Genomic DNA, 18,666 nt, shown 5'->3' with positions numbered 1-18,666 from the left:
ACTTTCATGCTAGCTTCATCATTTTCTGTGGAGGTGAAATTCACATACTTCCCTGTAGTAAACCGTTTTAAAGGGTGCGATCCAGTGGCATTTAGTGTTTTCACACCGTTGTGCAGCCACTTGATGTCTCTAGTTTCAAGACGTCTTTATCGGCCCAGGAAAATATCCCAAACCCACCAAATAATCATTCCACACCCGCCTCTCCCTGTCTCCCATTGACCACTAATTTGCTCTTTGTCTTCATGAATGTGGCTATTCTAGATATATCATGTAAAAGGAATCATGCAATATGTGACATTTTGTGTCTGGCATCTTTCCCTTGGCATAAGGTTTCCAAGGTTCATCCAGGTGGCAGCATCTGTTAGTACTGTGCTCCTTTTTATGGATGAATGTGTTATTTCATTATTCCATTCCTTTCTCCGCACCGGCTCCAGAGTGTGAATGAGTGTTCTTAGCTGAGCCCTTCCTCCTTCCACCTGCTCTGCCCAGCCTGTCCCTCCTCCTCCTGTCTGTGCTGCACCTGCCTTTGTGTCACTGGTGCAGCCCACCTGCTCCTGAGGGACTTAGCCCACGCCCAGCAGCACCTCTTCTTCATCCCCAAGACACACACCATAGTAATTCCTTGAATTCACCTTTACCGCCTCTTTGGCAGAGCCAGATTGGCTCCTAACACAAGCCACAGTGTTGTCTTTTCAACGATTCTGTTCAGCAAACAAGAAGAGAGTGCTAGGAGGCTGTGCGTTGGGACATGCTGGGGTTACCGGAGCTGCAGAGCCTGCCGTGCCCCTTCCGTCCAGGCTCAAGCCCTTAGGTAGATCCCAGGGGAGACAAGCACTCTCGCCTCCCAGCTCCGGGTTTGACCTTCAGACCCTGCATGTCACCTGCACACAAGCCCCTCAGAAGATGTTGCTGACCATGATTCATGTCTCCGGCCCTTACCTCTGCCCTCACCTCTGGGCTTGTGTATCCATCATGGAATATCTCTAAAACAAAGAATGAAAAGTAAACGTTTGATTTCCACCCCCTCAAATCATTCCTGATCCTACTCCACATAGCAGCAAGGATGTTCTCTTTAAAACACAATTCTGGGCTGGTTGCGGTGGCTCCTGCCTTACAATCCCAGCACTTTGGGAGGCCAAGATGGGTGGATCACCTGAGGTCAGGAGTTCCAGACCAGCCTGACCAACGTGGTGAAACCCCATCTCTACTAAAAATACAAAAAGTAGCCGAGTGCGGTGTTGTGCGCCTGTAGTTTTAACTACTTGGGAGGCTGAGGCAGGAGAATCGCTTGAGTCTGGGAGGCGGAGGTTGCAGTGAGCCAAGATGGTGCCACTGTACTCCAGCCTGGGCGACAGAGCAAGACTCCGTCTCAAAAACACAAACCAACAAACAAAATCCACAATTCCGACCACATCAGCACCTACTCTCAACACTGCCGTGTCACTCAACTCCAAGGGACACTGTTCATGTTGCCTCTGTGCAGACGGTGCCCCGGTGTCATACAGCAGGATGGTCCTGCCTGCCTGCCTGCCCCCTTCCGTGGTTCGCCCTGCTTGTCCTTCATGGAGAAACCCGCTTACTCGGGCCGTGACCACAGGGCCCCCAAACCAGCCCTCCTGACTTCAGCCCCTTCTCCCTCACCATCTCCTCCTTGGTCTATTCGTCTCAGCCACATTGACCTTGAGTCCCTGCAGAAGTATTTTTTCCCTCCCAACACAAAGCAATGATCAGATTCTGTGCAGACACCCACTAAGTGTCCTGCAATTCAATTCAATTCAATTCTGACGCTGACTACCCAAAATTAGTGTCAGGCTGCAAGGACTTAAGAGCTCCGTCCCACGAAACCACCATCACCTCAGACGCCAGCCACACGTAGTGGGTCCTCAGGCTGCAAAGTCAGAGGTTTCCACAGCACCCACCTCAGGTGCCATAATTTCTTAGAAGGATACAGAGCTTTAGGAAAGTTATTTGACTTTCTGTGGCAGGTTTGTTGTAAAGGAGACAGCCCAGGAACGGCCTGTGGAAGACATGGGAGCTATGGGGGCAGGGCATGGGGCCCCCATACATTTTCCAGACATGCCACCCTCCCAGACCTGGATGTGTTTCCCTGCCCGCTAGCTCTCTGAGCCCTATCATTTAGGGGTTTTAATGTTGGTTTAATTACATAGGCATGATTGACTAAGTCAGTAACGATTGGTGATTAAGTCAATCTCCAGCCACTGCCCCCTTCCTTCAGGTTGAGGATGGAGTTCAAAGTTCCAACCCTCTAATTCTGCCCTATTATTTCTGTCAGCCAGCCCCCATTCTGAAGCTCTCTAGGGGCCTAGTAAGAGTGGCCCCCTTAGGGCTGGGCGCTGTGGCTCATGCCTGTAATCCTAGCACTTTGAAAGGCTGAAGCAGGTGGATCACCTGAGTCCGGGAGTTCAAGACCAGCCTGGCCAATACGGTGAAACTCCATCTCTATTAAAAATACAAAAGGTAGCCGGGCATGGTGGCGGGTGCCTGTAATCCAAGCTACTCGGGAGGCTGAGACAGGAGAATTGCTTGAACCTGGGAGGTGGAGGTTACAGTGAGCCAAGATCCTGCCATTGTGCTCCAACCTGGGCAACAAGAGTGAAACTCGGTCTCAAAGAAAATAAAGAGTGGCCCCCTTAGAACAAAAGGTGTTGCCCCTGTCACCCAGGAAATTCCAAGAGGTTTAAGAGCTCTGTCTCAGCAATCTAGCCTGGGCGACAGAGCAAGACGATATCTCATCGTCTCAAAAAAATAAAAATAAAATAAAATAAACTGGAAGCTCCACTGAGGGAAGGGACCGCGTCCGCCCTGCATGGTGCTAGACTCTGACTCTGATATAGATGCAATAAATATTTGTTGAATAGATGAATAACTTATCTCATGATGTTGACAGAGACCTTTGAAATATGCCTTTCATTAACCTTATACCGAATGGTGCCAAGCCAGCATACCTTTATCCTTTTATTAAGCCCTGGCTTGAATTTCATCCACATTCTTCCTCAATCAACAAGAATTACTACATCTTTATAATCTACCCAAGGATCAGGCTTAAGAATATAGAGATTTTCTGCTTAAGTTTCCTGACCACTTCACCATGCAAGGAGCGCCTCTCTCATCAGTGGTTTCACCTCTCAGATTCTGTTTCAGAGAATAACATTTGTGTAAAGTCCAGCCTCTTGGAAAAGTAAAATAGCTGTGAGTAATAAGGTAATTTTTGAAATACTATAAGGGGGACCGGGCATGATGGCTCATGCCTGTAATCCTAGCACTTTGAGTGGCTGAGGCAGGCAGATCACCTGAGGTCAGGGGTTTGTGACCAGCCTGGCCAACATGGTGAAACCTCGTCTCTATTAAAAAATACAAAAATTAGCTAGGCGTGGTGGTGCATGCCTGTAACCCCAGCCACTCAGGAGGCTGAGGCAGGAGAATTGCTTCAACCCAGGAAGTGGAGTTGAAGTGAGCCGAGATCGTGCCACTGCACTCCATCCTGGGTCACAGAGCGAGACTCCATCTCAAAAAAGATAAAAGGAATACTACAGGGGGGAAAAAAATTAAGCTTAAAACTCAGAAATTTTTGGTGATAGTGATAACACTTAATCAAAATTGGACAGTTATTTTACAACTTAACAATTCATTTTACAGTCAAAACAATGTTATGATAGGAATAGGGTGATTTTTACTATTATTCACTGTTAAAAAAGTAAAAATTAAAGTTCGGAAATTGAGTCATTTGACCCAGCTGGCACAGTTAATCATTGAAAAAGCCAGAACTTAAATGTTGGGCTTATCCTGTAGGTATACAAGTGCTTATTCCACAACCCCTCTTTGCAGCATTCTGGAGAAATTAACAAACAATTTCTCCTAGACACTAATAATAGTAAGTCAAAGAAATGTCTGTGAGTGAACTATCTAAAGGATGCCAACAAATTCTATTTTTAAAAAAAGACAAATCCAAAATTTCCATGGATGGAGGTTGTAGCTGGGCTGAGGCCAGCTCTGCCACCTCGTGGAGGCCTCGTCTGAGAGGTGGTGGCAGCCATGCGTCCTGGGAGTCAGTGGGATAAAAGCAGCCTTGGAAGAGAGCCCAGCAGCTCTGCGTTCCTTTTTTAGTTTTTCCCATTTCCAAAGACCAAAGATCACGGAAGGAAGAAGAGAAAAATCATTATTTCAGATGGAACTGAAGTTTTAACCTGTAAATTCAGTTAATGTGTGCCTGTTGGGGATGTCTTGGGGGTTGGGGAGGGTGGACTTGTTCTTGGATCTTGGCAGAAGGAATCATTATCTGGACCTTTATTGGATTGGATACATTTTTCTGCGTCTTGGGCCTTCCTTCTCCATGCTCCCGAGGTGCCCTGGCTAGGATGTCCTCTCAGCTCAGTATACTGGGATTAACGCCAAAGGAAATTAAACTCAGAGCATCCCAGTGGGCACCAGAGGGTTCTGCAGAGGGGCCTGGGCTCCTGCCTGCAACCCCAGGTGGCAGTGCAGACAGGAACAGGTGGGCTGGGCACATACACTTCGACCACCCTTTCTCCCCTTCCTTTCTGTGCCCTTTAGAGTCTACCCCATGGCGGTGCCCGCTGTAGCCGTTGCCTTGGGGAGAGCAATGCTTTGCAGATGGTCCTAACCATGAGTGTAGGTGTGAAAACGTGGGCTTTTGTAACTGAGAGGTGGGAATGCAATCCCTTGCTCTGAGATTTCTTGACCTTGACATGTGACTTTAACTCTCTACACCTCAGTTTCCTTCTGAAAGGTAGAAATAAGTACACTGCCCACCTCATGGTGTCATTGTATCTCTTTGATGATGCATAGAAAGCAATCAGTGGCCAGGCACAGTGGCTCATGCCTGTAATCCCAGCACTTCGGGAGGCCAAGGCAGGCGGATCACGAGGTCAGGAGATTGAGACCATCCTGGCTAACACGGCGAAACCCCGTCTCCACTAAAAAATACAAAAAATTAACTGGGTGTGGTGGCGGGCACCTGTAGTCCCAGCTACTTGGGAGGCTGAGGCAGGAGAATGGCATGAACCCAGGAGGTGGAGCTTGCAGTGAGCAGAGATCACGCCACTGCACTCCAGCCTGGGTGGCAGAGCAAGACTCCATCTCAAAAAAAAAAAGAAAAATAAAGCAATCAGTATCCCAGTGTCTAAACCAAGTACTAACTAGAGGGAGCAGCACTGAGAAAAACTGACTCTGCTCATAGGGCAGCTGTCCATACGCACATGGACGGCACAAGTAAAAGAAGAACAAGTATGGGGATGTTCTTGATGAGGATGTTGAGAAAACTCATCATTGGCATAGCATAAAGAGAGCTCCCCATCAGGTTGGAAGGGAGCGTTGAGGTCTTCAAATCTAGTCTTCTGCTCGGTGCAGAAATCCCCCTTCCCACAGCATGCCTGGTAGGTGACCACCCCCTTTCAGAGGTCCCCACACCTACCCTGTATCAGAATTAATGGGGGCTATTGTTGAAAAAGAAATTCCCAGGGCTCAGCCTGGGAGTAGCTGCATCCGTGAGATTTGAGGCAGAGCCTGGCAAGTGGTAGCTGGACCATTCGAGAAGCTCTTTGTAAAGATAAAATTCAGAAGGGCCGAGAGCATACCTGTTTTCTTCCCTGCTGTGTGTGTAGCAGTTAGCACAGATCCTGGTGCAGAGTTGGGACTCCATAAATACCTGCTGGATGAGGGCTGAATCACGCAGCCTCTTCCAGAACATTCCGGTGACGGGAAGCTTCTCCCTAGAAAGGCAGCTCGTTTCTGTTTTGATTAACTGATGACTAGTTATGGTCTTGCTTATAATAAGCAAAATCTTTCTTCCTCTCATCTTCACTCATTCAGCCTAACTCTTCTTTCAAGAGTGACACGGATTCTGTTTCCTCTGAGAAGGGATTATCCCTGAGCCATAGTTCAGTAAGGGTAGAGTATTTTTTTCCAAGTGAAAGGAGGGCTGAGTGATGAATAAACTGAGGTAGAGGTGCTTCATCAAGTACCTGAAACCCAGGGAATCAAACTGAATGGCAATGGGTTGGAGTACATAGATTCCATCTGAAGGACATGCAATATAAGCAATATAAACCTGGGCTCCCCAAACCTGATTAAGAGTCCCAGTGAAGCCCTATGAAATAGATACCATTTTACACATGAGAAAAATGAAGAACTGAGAGTTTACTCATTATTTCCTATGAGCTGGGTGTGGTGGCACATGCCAGCACTATGGGAAGCTGAGGTGGGAGGATCATCTGAGGCCAAGAGTTCAAGACCAGCCTGGGCAACATAGCGAGACCCCCCATGTCTACAAAAAAAAAAAAATTAAAGTTAGCTGGATGTGGTAGCACACACCTGTAGTCCTGTAGCTGCTCAGGAGGCTGAGGCGGGAGGATAGCTTGAGCCCAGGAGTTCAAGGCTGCAGTGAGCCGTGATCGTACCACTGCATTCCAGCCTGGGTGACATAGTGACCTTGTCTCTTTATTAGAGAGAGAGAGAATTACCTATTAAATATAGAAGAGCTAGAACTTAAACCAGGTGGAAAATTATATTCAAGTTCAAAGAGGCTGGCTGCGTTGGCTCATGTCTGTAATCCCAGCACTCTGGGAGGCTGAGGCGGGCAGATCACCTGAGGTCAGGAGTTCGAGACTAGCCTGGCCAACATGATGAAATCTCGTCTCTACTAAAAATACGAAAATTAGCCTGGCGTAGTGGCAAGTGCCTGTAATTCCAGCTACTCAGGAGGCTGGGGCAGAAGAATCTCTTGAACCAGGAAGTGGAGGTTGCAGTGAGCCGAGATTGCACCATTGCATTCCAGCCTGGGCGACAAGAGCAAAACTCCCTCTCAAAAAAAAAAATTCATAGAAGAAGCAGCCGAGTTTGAGATGCATAGAAAATAAGAGCTTCAAGCCAGAGTTTTGGCTCCTGGCTCTTCCATTGACTGCGTGTTTCTATACACAGCTCTCGCCCTTGGCGGGCTTCATGTGCAGTAGTAGGTGATTCCAGAGAAGTCATTAAGACCATCACAGCTCATCTGACTGACTGTGATCCTAGGGTGCTTTGAGCTGGAGCCGAACTGCAAAGTAGGAGCTATGAAACACGCAGGTTCAAAAATTCTCCTTTTCAATCTATTCAGGGTTGTTTAAATATCGTTCTGTGTGCATCTTGTCAGAAAATGTTTTCTTATTCTACAGTGACTAGCCAGGAACACCTGGGGCTGTATAGCAGCTCTTTCAGGATGTTTAGTAAACGGTAATATGATACTGTATGTTTTCCTATTTATAGACATCCTGCACTCAGACACACATTGAATGGTACTATTAAAGGCTTTTCTATTGTAAAATAGCTTATTAGAATGAATATGAAGTTGGGATAGCACTATTAGGTTCTCTGCTGATAGGGCAGCCTCTGGTTTTAATATTTTGATATTCACCTAGTGGTATAAGCACTGCTGGTTTTATAGGCAGCGGTGATTGGCAGACTTCCTCTGTGTGCCCAGGAGCTTTTCTGGGGGTAGAAAAAAGGAGACAGCACTGAAAGCATCCTGCAGATCACAGCTTGAGCCTGGTGTTTACCTGGAGAAGTTAACTAGTACGCACCTACTTCCACTCCATTCAGATAGAACTTACCAATTCCAGATGGGCTAGGATGGTGGGTTGTGGGTAATGTTTATTTTTTGTTCGTTCTCCCATTCATTCATTCATCCATTCATCCACACACCCACAGTATAATGGACCCCTTGGGCACTGAAGCTTTGTAATCAAGGAAGCAGAATCATCAGATTTGTGCTTTCAGAACATTTCTATGGCTAGGTAGGCAGAATGGAATGGCACAGGGCTACCCTGAGGAAAAGGTGATGAGGTACAAATCTGCTAATCCAGGAGAGAGAGAGAGAGAGAGGAGGAGGGCATGGTAGAGCAAGGGAAGGGATGAATTTGAGAAGTACTCCATAGATAAAATCTGTGGGATTTGGCCGTGGCGAGGACGTGAGGAACGAGGAGCAAGAGCGTTCAAGGTTGACTAAAAGGCTTCTAGCTTTGGTGACAAGTTTGATCTTGATGCTGCCAACCAAGAAAACAGGTAGGGGTCACACCTATTTTGTAGGAGGAGGAGATTGTGGAGTTAGTTTTGGTCAGCCTGCATTGAAAGTCATTGTGGAACAGCCAAATAACCTAAGAAGATGGTGGACTGATACATAGATTGAAGAGTAGGGCGCTTTGGAAAGACGTCTGAGCTGAACATGGAGATTGGTGATCATCTTCCAGTCAATGGTATCTGAAGCCACCGGAGTAGATCCCATCATCTGTGGATAAAATAGAGAGCAACAAAAGGGGGCCAAGAAGGGGAGTTGGGGAGCACCATCATGTTAAGGGAGGCGGAGAGAGGGAAGCCCCATGGAGGAGGTAGTAGAAGGATGTTCGGAGGGAGTACATCAGCCAAGGGACTGATGTCACAGACGCTAAAGGCTTCAGAAAGGTGGAGTGGGGTGAAATCCAGAGACAGCAGGGATGGGGTGAGGGGTAATGTAGCCAAATTTTGCGGAGTCCAGTCTGTGCAGCTAATGTCAGCGCTTGGGTAGAAAAACCTAGATACTGTGAACACTGTTCATCCCAAAAGGGAGGAAGAGAAGTGCCTTTAGTTGAGCATCTACCATGAGCCAGCACGTTGCATATATCGTCCTTTTTTTTTTGAGATGGAGTCTCACTCTGTTCCCTAGGCTGGAGTGCAGTGGCACAGTCTCGGCTTACTGCAGCCTCCGCCTCCCAAGTTCAAGTGCTTCTCATGCCTCAGCCTCCCAATCCCTTCCCTTGCTCTACCATGCCCTCCTCCTCTCTCTCTCTCTCTCCTGGATTAGCAGATTTGTACCTCATCACCTTTGCCTCAGGGTAGCCCTGTGCCATTCCATTCTGTGGTGAGGCTATTAGCTGGGTGTGGTGACACTGGGTGTGTCACCACACCCAGCTAATTTTTTTGCATTTTTAGTAGAGGCAGGATTTCACTATGTTGGCCAGGCTGGTCTTAAACTCCTGACCTCAAGTGGTCTGCCCACCTTGGCCTCCCAAAGTGCTGGGATTACAGGCGTGAGCCACTGCACCCGGCCTTATATCATCTTAATTTGATCTGAATATCCATTCTTGGAGGTCAGAGATAGATTTTATACTTAACCTTTTATGATAAGGAAACTGAGGCCCAGAGAAGCTATACCTTGGTCAAATCATACACAAGTGGGGCTAGAACCCTATTTTGCCAAGTTTTAAAATCTTTTATCTTCCTAATTTATCATGCTGCCTTCTTTATACCCAATGGACGAATGCTCAGCTCAACCTTTTCATGCCAGATGCACCGTGTGGAAGAATTGTGGTTCTCTGCTCCTTGGTTCTCACCTCCTGAGCAGCAGGAGCCGGGCCTTGAGCCAAAAGCTGCAGAAGGGAGAAGAGGGGAGTTCCCTGCCTAGAGCCATCCGTCTGCTGGCTGGTGACACCAACACCAGGGCCCCAGCAGAATAGCAAGCTTGTTCGCTCTTGTCTGGCTGTTAGTGGTGACGTATGAATAAGCAAAGAAGACAGCTTCATTTTCATAAGTTAACTTGTGCCTAGAGTAGGAAGATGGAGAACAGCGCACTTAATCGTAACCACAGGCCCAGCATGGAAAACAATGACAAAGCCTTTTCCGTGAGTCACAGTGTTTTATTACAATAACTCCTAAGAAGACGAGACAGGCGGTGCAGCATGCTGAGCGAGCCAGCACCCTGTGGCCACCTGTGTCATCTTCCCCCAAGGAATCCCCTGGGATTTTACCTCTTCACACAATGGCAAGCCGAAGATGTTTGCGTCATCAAGATTACAGCTTTAGACTTGGGCCTCTGGAGACCAGGATTTAGATGCCACCTGGTTGATGGGCTGGAATTGCCGGAGCTGTCACAGATCACCGATGTCATCCATGCTGTCACCTGGTAGCAGAGGGGACTTCTCTCCTGGAAGGGTGTTACCCGACAGAACCCTTATCGGAAAAGCTTTTAGGGAGGCCTGGCTGCAGTGCTGGAAGGGATGTGGTAGGTGACTCAGTGCGGAGCTTGCCAAGCAGGTATCACCCACTTACCCCCACAGAATCAATTATTCCCTACTCATTATTCCCCCAACTTCTCATTGTTTCTGTCATTGCTAATATCATGCTGTTTCAGAATTGTTTATCTGTCTCCTCTTCTAGCTGCCCCCAGGGCAAGAACTATGTTTTATTTGTCTTTAGTATTTTGTGTGGTGTCTGACACAAATCAAACCCTCAATCAATACTAAGCTAAACCACTGTCTCAGCAAACTAAGGGCCATGTCAGCTAAGGACAGGAGGAGATGGCTGAGCTGGAGGTCCAGGCAGATGGAGCAGGGTGTAGGGACAGGGAGTTCTGGGTGCTTCCAGAAGAGCAAATGCCTACTGAACACTTTACTATTTTCTTGACGCTTTTAGTGGTAATGTTTGAATAAGCACAAAACACAGTGTCATTTTCACAAATTAACTTGTGCTTAGAGGGAAAAAAATTGATTTCAGTGAGGTATGTACTTACTATCTCTATTTTACAAATGAATGAAGCAGCAAGCACAGAGAGGCTAAGTACCTTGTCCAGGGTCACACAGCTAGTAAGCGGAGGAGCCAGGATTTGAGCCCAAGCATCTGGCCCTGGTGTTCATTTTCTTCACCTCTTTACTGTACTCAAGAAGTATGGCACTGGAGACTACCAATGAATTCTGCTGGTTTATGAGGTGAATGTAGACACACATGAGTTTATTATGTGCCAGTCACCCTACAGGTTTACCCTTGACTAAAGCAGGGACAGAGCTTCCAAACTCCAATCAGTAATTCTCAAACTTTAATGTGCATCTGAATTACCTGGGGAGTTGGTTTATTTCAATTCAAATTACTAGACCCCATGGCCAGAATTCTTATGCAGAAATATTGTGGAGTGAGGGAATTAATATGGGATATTACTTCCCCATATGCACCATCCCCGCCCCTGCCAATATTGAACCAACTTAGAGATAAAGGAGAGAGAGCCAGATGTCACCTTATTTTAGTGATAAAGGTGAAATTGGAGGACTCAACTTTAGAGCCCTTCAATATCTACAATGGCTATTCCTAGCTCCAAAACCCAGAATTGGAATTGGGTCAGCTATCCCAAGAAGTATTAGGCAACCACAGCCTCATTGAGAGGAGGTCTGCTCTATGCAACTTAACAGCATGAAAGAACAGATTCAATGCAGGCTATCCGTCGGCATGCTGGCTCCTGGAAGAAGGGACAGAGGAAAAGGCTAGGCCACATCAACTTGGTTCCCTCTGAAACTCACCTTTCTCTTCCCCATGGATGTAGAAGGAGTTATCTGTCTCCAGTCAGGTAACTGTCACTATTCAGTTAACTCCTTCCACACCCATGGGGGAGAGAAACGGTTGGCTCAAGATGCGAGGAAATCCTTCCTTCTAGAAACCAGAGAAGTAGAGGAAAGCAGCCTCCCACTAATAACTAACTCCTAGGTTGAGTGAAGCCCAGGAGCCTGTGCTTTTAGCAAGAACCTCAGTTGTTTCTGAAACAGCTAGTCCTCAGACCATACTTAGAGAAGCAGAGTTCTAGAATGGTCTAATTGTTTTGCTGGATGACCTCCAAAGAAAACCTCATGGATAAGCTTTCCGTCTGTCAGGGGCTTACTGGTTGGATGGACAATGACATTTTAAAACAGCTATCCTATGTACAGTGCTTAGAGTTCCAGCTTCTGTTCTAAGTATTTAACATACATGAAGTCATTTTAGCATGTGAAATCACAGCACCTGTAAGAGTTTTAGATAGCAAGGCAGAGACAGGTTAAGTGATTTTTTTCACGGCTACGCAGCTAGAAGGTGGCAGGGCTAGGAACTGGAACCAGGCGGCCTGAGTTCAGTCCACACTGGTTTTTTTTTTTTTTTTTTTGAGACGGAGTCTCGCTCTGTCGCCCAGGCTGGAGTGCAGTAGCCAGATCTCAGCTCACTGCAAGCTCCGCTTCCCGGGTTTACGCCATTCTCCTGCCTCAGCCTCCTGACTAGCTGGGACTACAGGCGCCCGCCACCACGCCCAGCTAGTTTTTTGTTGGTTTTTTTTTTTTTTTTTTTTTTTGTATTTTTTAGTAGAGACGGGGTTTCACCGTGTTAGCCAGGATAGTCTCGATCTCCGGACCTCGTGATCCGCCCGTCTCGGCCTCCCAAAGTGCTGGGATTACAGGCGTGAGCCACCATGGCCGGCCCAGTCCACACTCTTTATCTCCAACTATATTGACTTTCACGGTTCCCTCTTCACACAGAAGCAGGGAAAGCACAGCCTGAAAGCAAAACTCAACACCGTTGACAGGCTAAGCAAAATCACTTACCCTTACTACTGTTTTGATCATTGATACGGCAGCTAATGAATTTCTTTTAAAAAGCAAAATGAAGTCTCAGTAGCTGTTGATTAGTCTGTTTTTTTTCTCATCAATGGATATTAAAGTTCTAACTATCATGTTGCTAATGAAGGATTTTTTTTTTTAAGAGGATTGGCATGCGTGAAAGGGTTATGTGGTACTATCAAAAGCAATGCAGCCCAGGTGCAAATTGAGAGAAGAGCAATTTGGATATTATTCTTTGGGATAACGTGACTTTAGGTTAACCGTGAAAATCATTCCTTCTCTGGAAATTAAGACCTTGAGTTTAAGGCTTATGTAGAGCAACCCAAGTAGGTGCTGCCTCCCCATCTTCGCAGTTTTACATACAGGGGAGGTGGGTACCTGAGTTCCCAGAGCTGGGTGGAAGGTCTGTTAATGTTGGTGACTGCAGAGAAAGTGAAATGATTTGTAGGGACACTAACACACACCCGATCAGGAAAGATTTACCCACCAGATGTCATTTATTTAGCAGGCATTTATTAAGCACCTACCGTGTGTTCAGTACTACACCTTGTAGTATCTTGCCCTTGGAATAATGCAGGAAGAAGATGTTTACAAATGAGGTGTGCATGTGCCTGAATATTACCAACTTTATCCTTTATAGGGTGTAAGTCAGCTGATGGCAAAAATACCAGTAGGGGCCAGACATGGTGGCTCATGCCTGTAATCCCGGCACTTTGGGAGGCTGAGGTAGACAGATCACCTCAGGTCAGGAGTTCGAGATCAGCCAGGCCAGCATGGTGAAACCCTGTCTCTGCTAAAAATATAAAAATTAGCTAGACATGGTGGCGGGCGCCTGTAATCCCAGCTACTCAGGAGGCTGAGGCAGGAGAATTGCTAGAACCTGGGAGGCGGAGGTTGCAGTGAGCCGAGATGGCACCATTTGCACTCCAGCCTGGGCAGCAGAGTGAGACTCCATCTCAAAAACAAAACAAAATAAAACAGCAGGAAGTACTAAATAGTGATGTCTTCCATCTAATACGGGAATGAAGATAAAGTAATAGTTCAGAGTTGGGCTTATTCATATTAGGCTTCATGCTGGAGATGGGCCTTGAAAGGATTGTGGGTGGGGATTGGCAGGGGGGCAAAGGCAATGCCTGCCAAGGGAGACCTATATGAGCAAGGTAGAAATTAGACCACAAGAGGCCGGGCGCGGTGGCTCACGCCTGTAATCCCAGCACTTTGGGAGGCCAAGACAGGTGGATCACGAGGTCAGGAGATCGAGATCATCCTGGTTAACACTGTGAAACCCCGTCTCTACTAAAAATACAAAAAATTAGCTGGGCGTGGTGGCGGGCACCTGTAGTCCCAGCTACTTGGGAGGCTGAGGCAGGAGAATGGTGTGAACCCGGGAGGCGGAGCTTGCAGTGAGCCAAGATTGCGCCACTGTACTCCAGCCTGGGCGACAGAGTGAGACTCATCTCAAAAAAAAAAAGAAAAAAAAGAAAGAAAAGAAAAGAAAAGAAATTAAACCACAGGCAACAAAACTATGTATTTTTGTTTGGCAGGAATAAAGTGTAGCTCATGGAGTATTTGTCTGAAGAAGTAAACAGGCAAAATAAAATGTATGGGATGCCACAGTATAAAATTTGGACTTTCAGATATCTGAAGATGACCTTACCTGAAATTTAGATGGACACCCTAAATTCAATAAAAGATCATTCCCATGTTGGGCACAGTGGCTCACGCCTGTAATCCCAGCACTTTGGGAGGCCGAGGCGGGCGGATCACAAGGTCGGGAGATCGAGACCGTCGTGGCCAACGTGGCGAAACCCGGTCTCTACTAAAATACAAAAAATCAGCCGGGTGTGGTGGTGCGTGCCTGTAGTCCCAGCTACTTGGGAGGCTGAGACAGGGGAATTACTTGAACCCAGGAGGCGGAGGTTGCAGTGAGCCCAGATTGTGCCACTGCACTCCAACCTGGCAACAGAGCGAGACTCTGTGTCAAAAAAAAAACCCTTGGGATACCCACCTGGGGCCTTAGTAATTATGTATCACCCCTCTCCCCCAACAATGACACTTCCCCTTTGCGTCCCATCCTCATAGTGAGGTTATTACATGAGGTCTCTAGCTGGGGCATAGCATCAGGACAGGACACACAGCTTTCCCAACTAAGGGCACCATGCCTTTCAGATCTAATTGTTCTGCACAAATGTCCTAAGCTTGTTGCACGTGGAATTGATTGACTCATGTACTCCCTGAATTGGTGATACGTTTTTCTGAGGAATTCTACAAGTTTTAGATGTAATCATATACAATGACAAAGTGGGTGGTAGTCTTTTCCCCATGCCTGTAATTTATGTATTTGTGCCCGGGTTGGTGATTTAGATAGGAGCTTAATAAAATTGATCAAGTAAACTACCCCAAACCCACACACCATCGTTTCAGGGAGCTGTCATCATACGAAGGAGATTCTATATCACCCAGCGTGGTGTTCCAAAACAACCACTGTGTTTTCTTAAGTGCAGCTGGGCTTTCATTTGGTCAGAAAGGTCTTTATTTCTCAGATTGGCCAACAATACAACAGCGTAAATTCAAAAGGTATTGGTTAGCTGTGGAAGAGAGTCATTGTTAGTTGCGTGACTTTTGCAAGTTATTTAAACTCTCTACACCTCAATTTCCCTTTCTCCAAAATGTGGATTGATGATTCCTACCTCAAATACTTGTTTTTGTAAGGATAAGCAATAATGTATCGAGACAATGGGAGGAATCTTTGTTTCAAACAAATGTAGATGTGTATCTTAGCTCCACCTTTAGCTGTGCACATCACTGGTCCCTTGTGAGCCTTTTTCCTAGGCTGTGATGTGGTATTGGTTATAATTGCAAGAGAAGACCTTCTGCGTGATGGAGTTGTCTAAAGGAGCCAGGTGGATCTGATGTGGAGGTCCAGAGACATGTACGCGCTAAGAGATTGACTACAAGGCTAACTTGCCTAAGTTGCTAAGCTGCAGCAGAGACTGAGGCCAACATCAACGCCAGCTCTGGGGACAGAGGAGCAGCTGTTATCTAGACAACACTCTTGTATTGATACGATATTGACATGATGCTTGTTGACACAAGATAAATATATTTGAGAGGAAGCAGTGAGGGTGAGAACAAAAACCCTGTAAGAAGGTGGACAAAGAGTGGCTCTTCTCTTTGGGCTCTTGTCTCAGCAAACAAGGGTAATCCCTCCTCCCTGATGTGAGAAACCGATCTCAGTCCTTGCCCAGAAAACCAGTAAATGAATGTACAGCGGGAAATGCCAGAATGCGAATGCTTGAGAATAACTACAAGGGCAGGTTCCTTTGAGTAGTTTATTTTCGGTTAGGGAGGCGAGTGGTATTAGGGTTAAGATTGTGGTGAATAAATATGTGCTCCATGAGTTAGGAAGTAAATGTGTGTCAATAAATGTGTGCTCCATGAGTTAGGAAAGAAATGCATGCGTGGATGAATGCATGGTTTGGGATTCTAGCTTTATCAGATTCACTAGGTGACCTGGGACAAATCAATTAACTGTTCTGGGCCTCCATTTCTTCTCTATAAAATGGAAATAATAAAAATGGCTGCCTAATGGTGAGAATTAAATACGTTATTGCAAGTTAAGCTCTTAGGTGAGAGGCTGACACTTCATAAAACCTCTCGATAAGTGAATACTATTGTTGTGATGATTTGTTATTACGCTGTGTGTTCAGTAGTCACTGATCCAGATGGCTTGGCTTCTCCTTTTAAGATGTTTATATTCTCTGTACTTTACAGGTCAGCAAGTCCTAGGGTTGGTGGAGAACCAGAGTGACTGGTACCTTGGAAACCTGTGGAAAAATCACCGCCCATGGCCAGCCCTTGGAAGGGGCTACAACACAGGTAAATCCTCAGGGTGGTATGGGCAGAGTTGCAAAAGGTGATGTGAGAGCCCAGTGCTCCTTTCTCAGGAGAGGAGATTGCAGAAGCTCGGGAGGCCACCTGATTGCTTGAATTCAGCAGTGGATGGCATGTGGGCAGTTGGCATTCCAGTTCCTTCTTGGTGCTGTAGCCACAGGTGGAGTACCTGTTGGGCCATGGCAGTCTGTGGCGTCTCTCACCAGAAAGCCCCTCTCCTGACCTCTAATCCAAATCCTATTGGATATCTTTATCAGTATGACCTGTAGGTTCCCTGGATCTGTTAATATGGACCAGAAGGCCAGGCGCGGTGGCTCAAGCCTGTAATCCCAGCACTTTGGGAGGCCGAGACGGGCAGATCACGAGGTCAGGAGATCGAGACCATCCTAGCTAACACGGTGAAACCCCGTTTCTACTAAAAAAAAAATACAAAAAACTAGCCAGGAGAGGTGGTAGGCGCCTGTAGTCCCAGCTACTCGGGAGGCTGAGGCAGGAGAATGGCATAAACCCAGGAGGTGGAGCTTGCAGTGAGCGGAGATCCGGCCACTGCACTCCAGCCTGGGCGACAGAGCCAGACTCCGTCTCAAAAAAAAAAAAAATATGGACCAGAGATCATTTTTCAGTAACAACCCCAACATTTCAGTTTCTTAACACAATGGATATGTATTTTTGCCAATCACATTCCACGTCCACTTGAGGTCTTCAGGGATCTGGGTTCACTGTAGGTATTCAGGATTCATCTCCATGCACACTTCCATGTATGTGGTGGGAAAGTAGCAGAAGTCGTATTATCTCTTAAAGTTTTTTGTTTAGAAGTGACACAATTTCATATTTCATTGGCTAAGCATGTTGTGTGGCTATGCCTCCCTTCAAAGAGTGTGGGCAAGGGCAGTCTACCGTGTGCCTGGCAGGAGAAGAGGCAGAAATATTTGCTAATCAGCACTTTTGAGGACCACATGTGCCTGGCAGGAGAAAATGCAGAAATATTTGGTAATCAGCTCTTTTGAGGACTACAGACCTCTAACCATATGTCTAAAATAAAATCCATTATTCTACCTTGTTACTAGCCCCAAACTTGCATCTCCTCTAGTTCCTTTCTCTGTTATTGGTGTCCTTTATTCATCCATCAACGCTTCTTGTTCACCAGCTATCTCTTGAATGCTTACTGTGTACGAGGCCCTACACTGGGTGCAGCAGACACGGTCCATGACCTCATGGAGTGTATAAGCAATGAAACGAGAGCAGCCTCTTCCTCCTGAGGCTCAATTCCCATCAGTGTCTATCTTTGAAATGCTTCTGGATCCTTCTGCCTCTCTCCTCCATCCTCATTGCCACTGCTGTGGTATCCCGTTCTCAAAGGATGCAGACTCCTGATCTTTATCAGACTAGAATGTGGAACTCAGGGAACAGTAGGCTGGGTGAGACCAAGAAGCGCTGGAACTTGGCATCTGAGACCAGCAAATGAGGTGGGTTGGGACAGGTATCTGGCTCTGGGGACAGTACCACCTAAAAGGGATAGGTGAAGCCTGCCCTGGAGGCTGAGGCCAGTCTGTAGTGGGATCAGCCAAAAAGAGATCAAAACTCTGAGAGCCGATGGTCAGACTCCAGAAAAGTCTAATGCAAACACAGGGCCCCAGAGAACAAAGGAGAAGGGACATGAGTCAAGCTTGCAGAGGTGAGAGTTCATAGATGGGGTCAGAATGGGGGTCAAAGCTGGAGGAGGACAAGGAAAGAAAGTCCAGCATCAGTGTCCAGAGGTGGCAGGCAGCCAGGGAGACCTCTGTTGAAGGCCATCCTGAGAGAAGGGGATATTCCTTAGCTAACATTTGCTTGAGTATTAGGTATGCCTTGTGCTATGCAATTTTTTTTTCCTGTAATGCCTACCAGGTAACAGAGGTTGCAGTTGAAGAATGTCAACCACCAGCCCTTCACAGACCCCAGAGCCCCACCCTGGAGTCTCCCATGCTGTGTTGGGCATTAACCCTTTAGTTGCTGGATGCTGGGGAAGTCTGAGGAGTTCCTGAGAGGGGCCAGGTTGGGGAAAGACAGCTGAGGGCATCAGAGCAGTGGTTCTGTTAGCAGGTCAGGAGTTATTTCACTTTTTCAATAATGGGTAAGGCAGTGCCTCTATATATCAGCTGAGTATTAGCCAGGCACCATGTTAGGTGCTTTATGGGTGTCAGTCTCCTTTGATCCTCACACTCGCCCCATGAGGCAGGTGCCGTGCCTATCTGTATTCTATGCCAGAGGAAACTGAAGCTTAGAGCATTGAAGGCTGCAACGCTGAAAAATCAAGGAGGCTGTGGTGTTAACTACCAACCTGTCTTGCTTGAACTTTAATGGCTTCAGGATTAAACACTTTTCAACAATGGAGATT

The 18,666-nt window shown here is 46.8% G+C and overlaps 1 protein-coding gene across 5 annotated transcripts in view; it reads left to right on the top strand.

Moving 5' to 3' along the window:
• Positions 1-18,666, top strand: part of LARGE1 (LARGE xylosyl- and glucuronyltransferase 1) — a 622,406-nt gene that overhangs the window by 460,287 nt on the left and 143,453 nt on the right. For all 5 annotated transcript variants that reach the window (XM_026447731.1, XM_026447729.1, XM_026447730.1 and 2 more), the window contains one exon: positions 16,170-16,274. In XM_026447731.1, coding sequence (XP_026303516.1) covers positions 16,170-16,274 — 105 coding nt within the window. The remainder of the gene's footprint in view (positions 1-16,169; positions 16,275-18,666) is intronic.

This window comes from Piliocolobus tephrosceles, chromosome 19 (genome assembly GCF_002776525.5).
Source record: "Piliocolobus tephrosceles isolate RC106 chromosome 19, ASM277652v3, whole genome shotgun sequence".
NCBI lineage: Eukaryota > Metazoa > Chordata > Mammalia > Primates > Cercopithecidae > Piliocolobus > Piliocolobus tephrosceles.
This window is presented reverse-complemented; position numbering and strand designations above follow the sequence as displayed.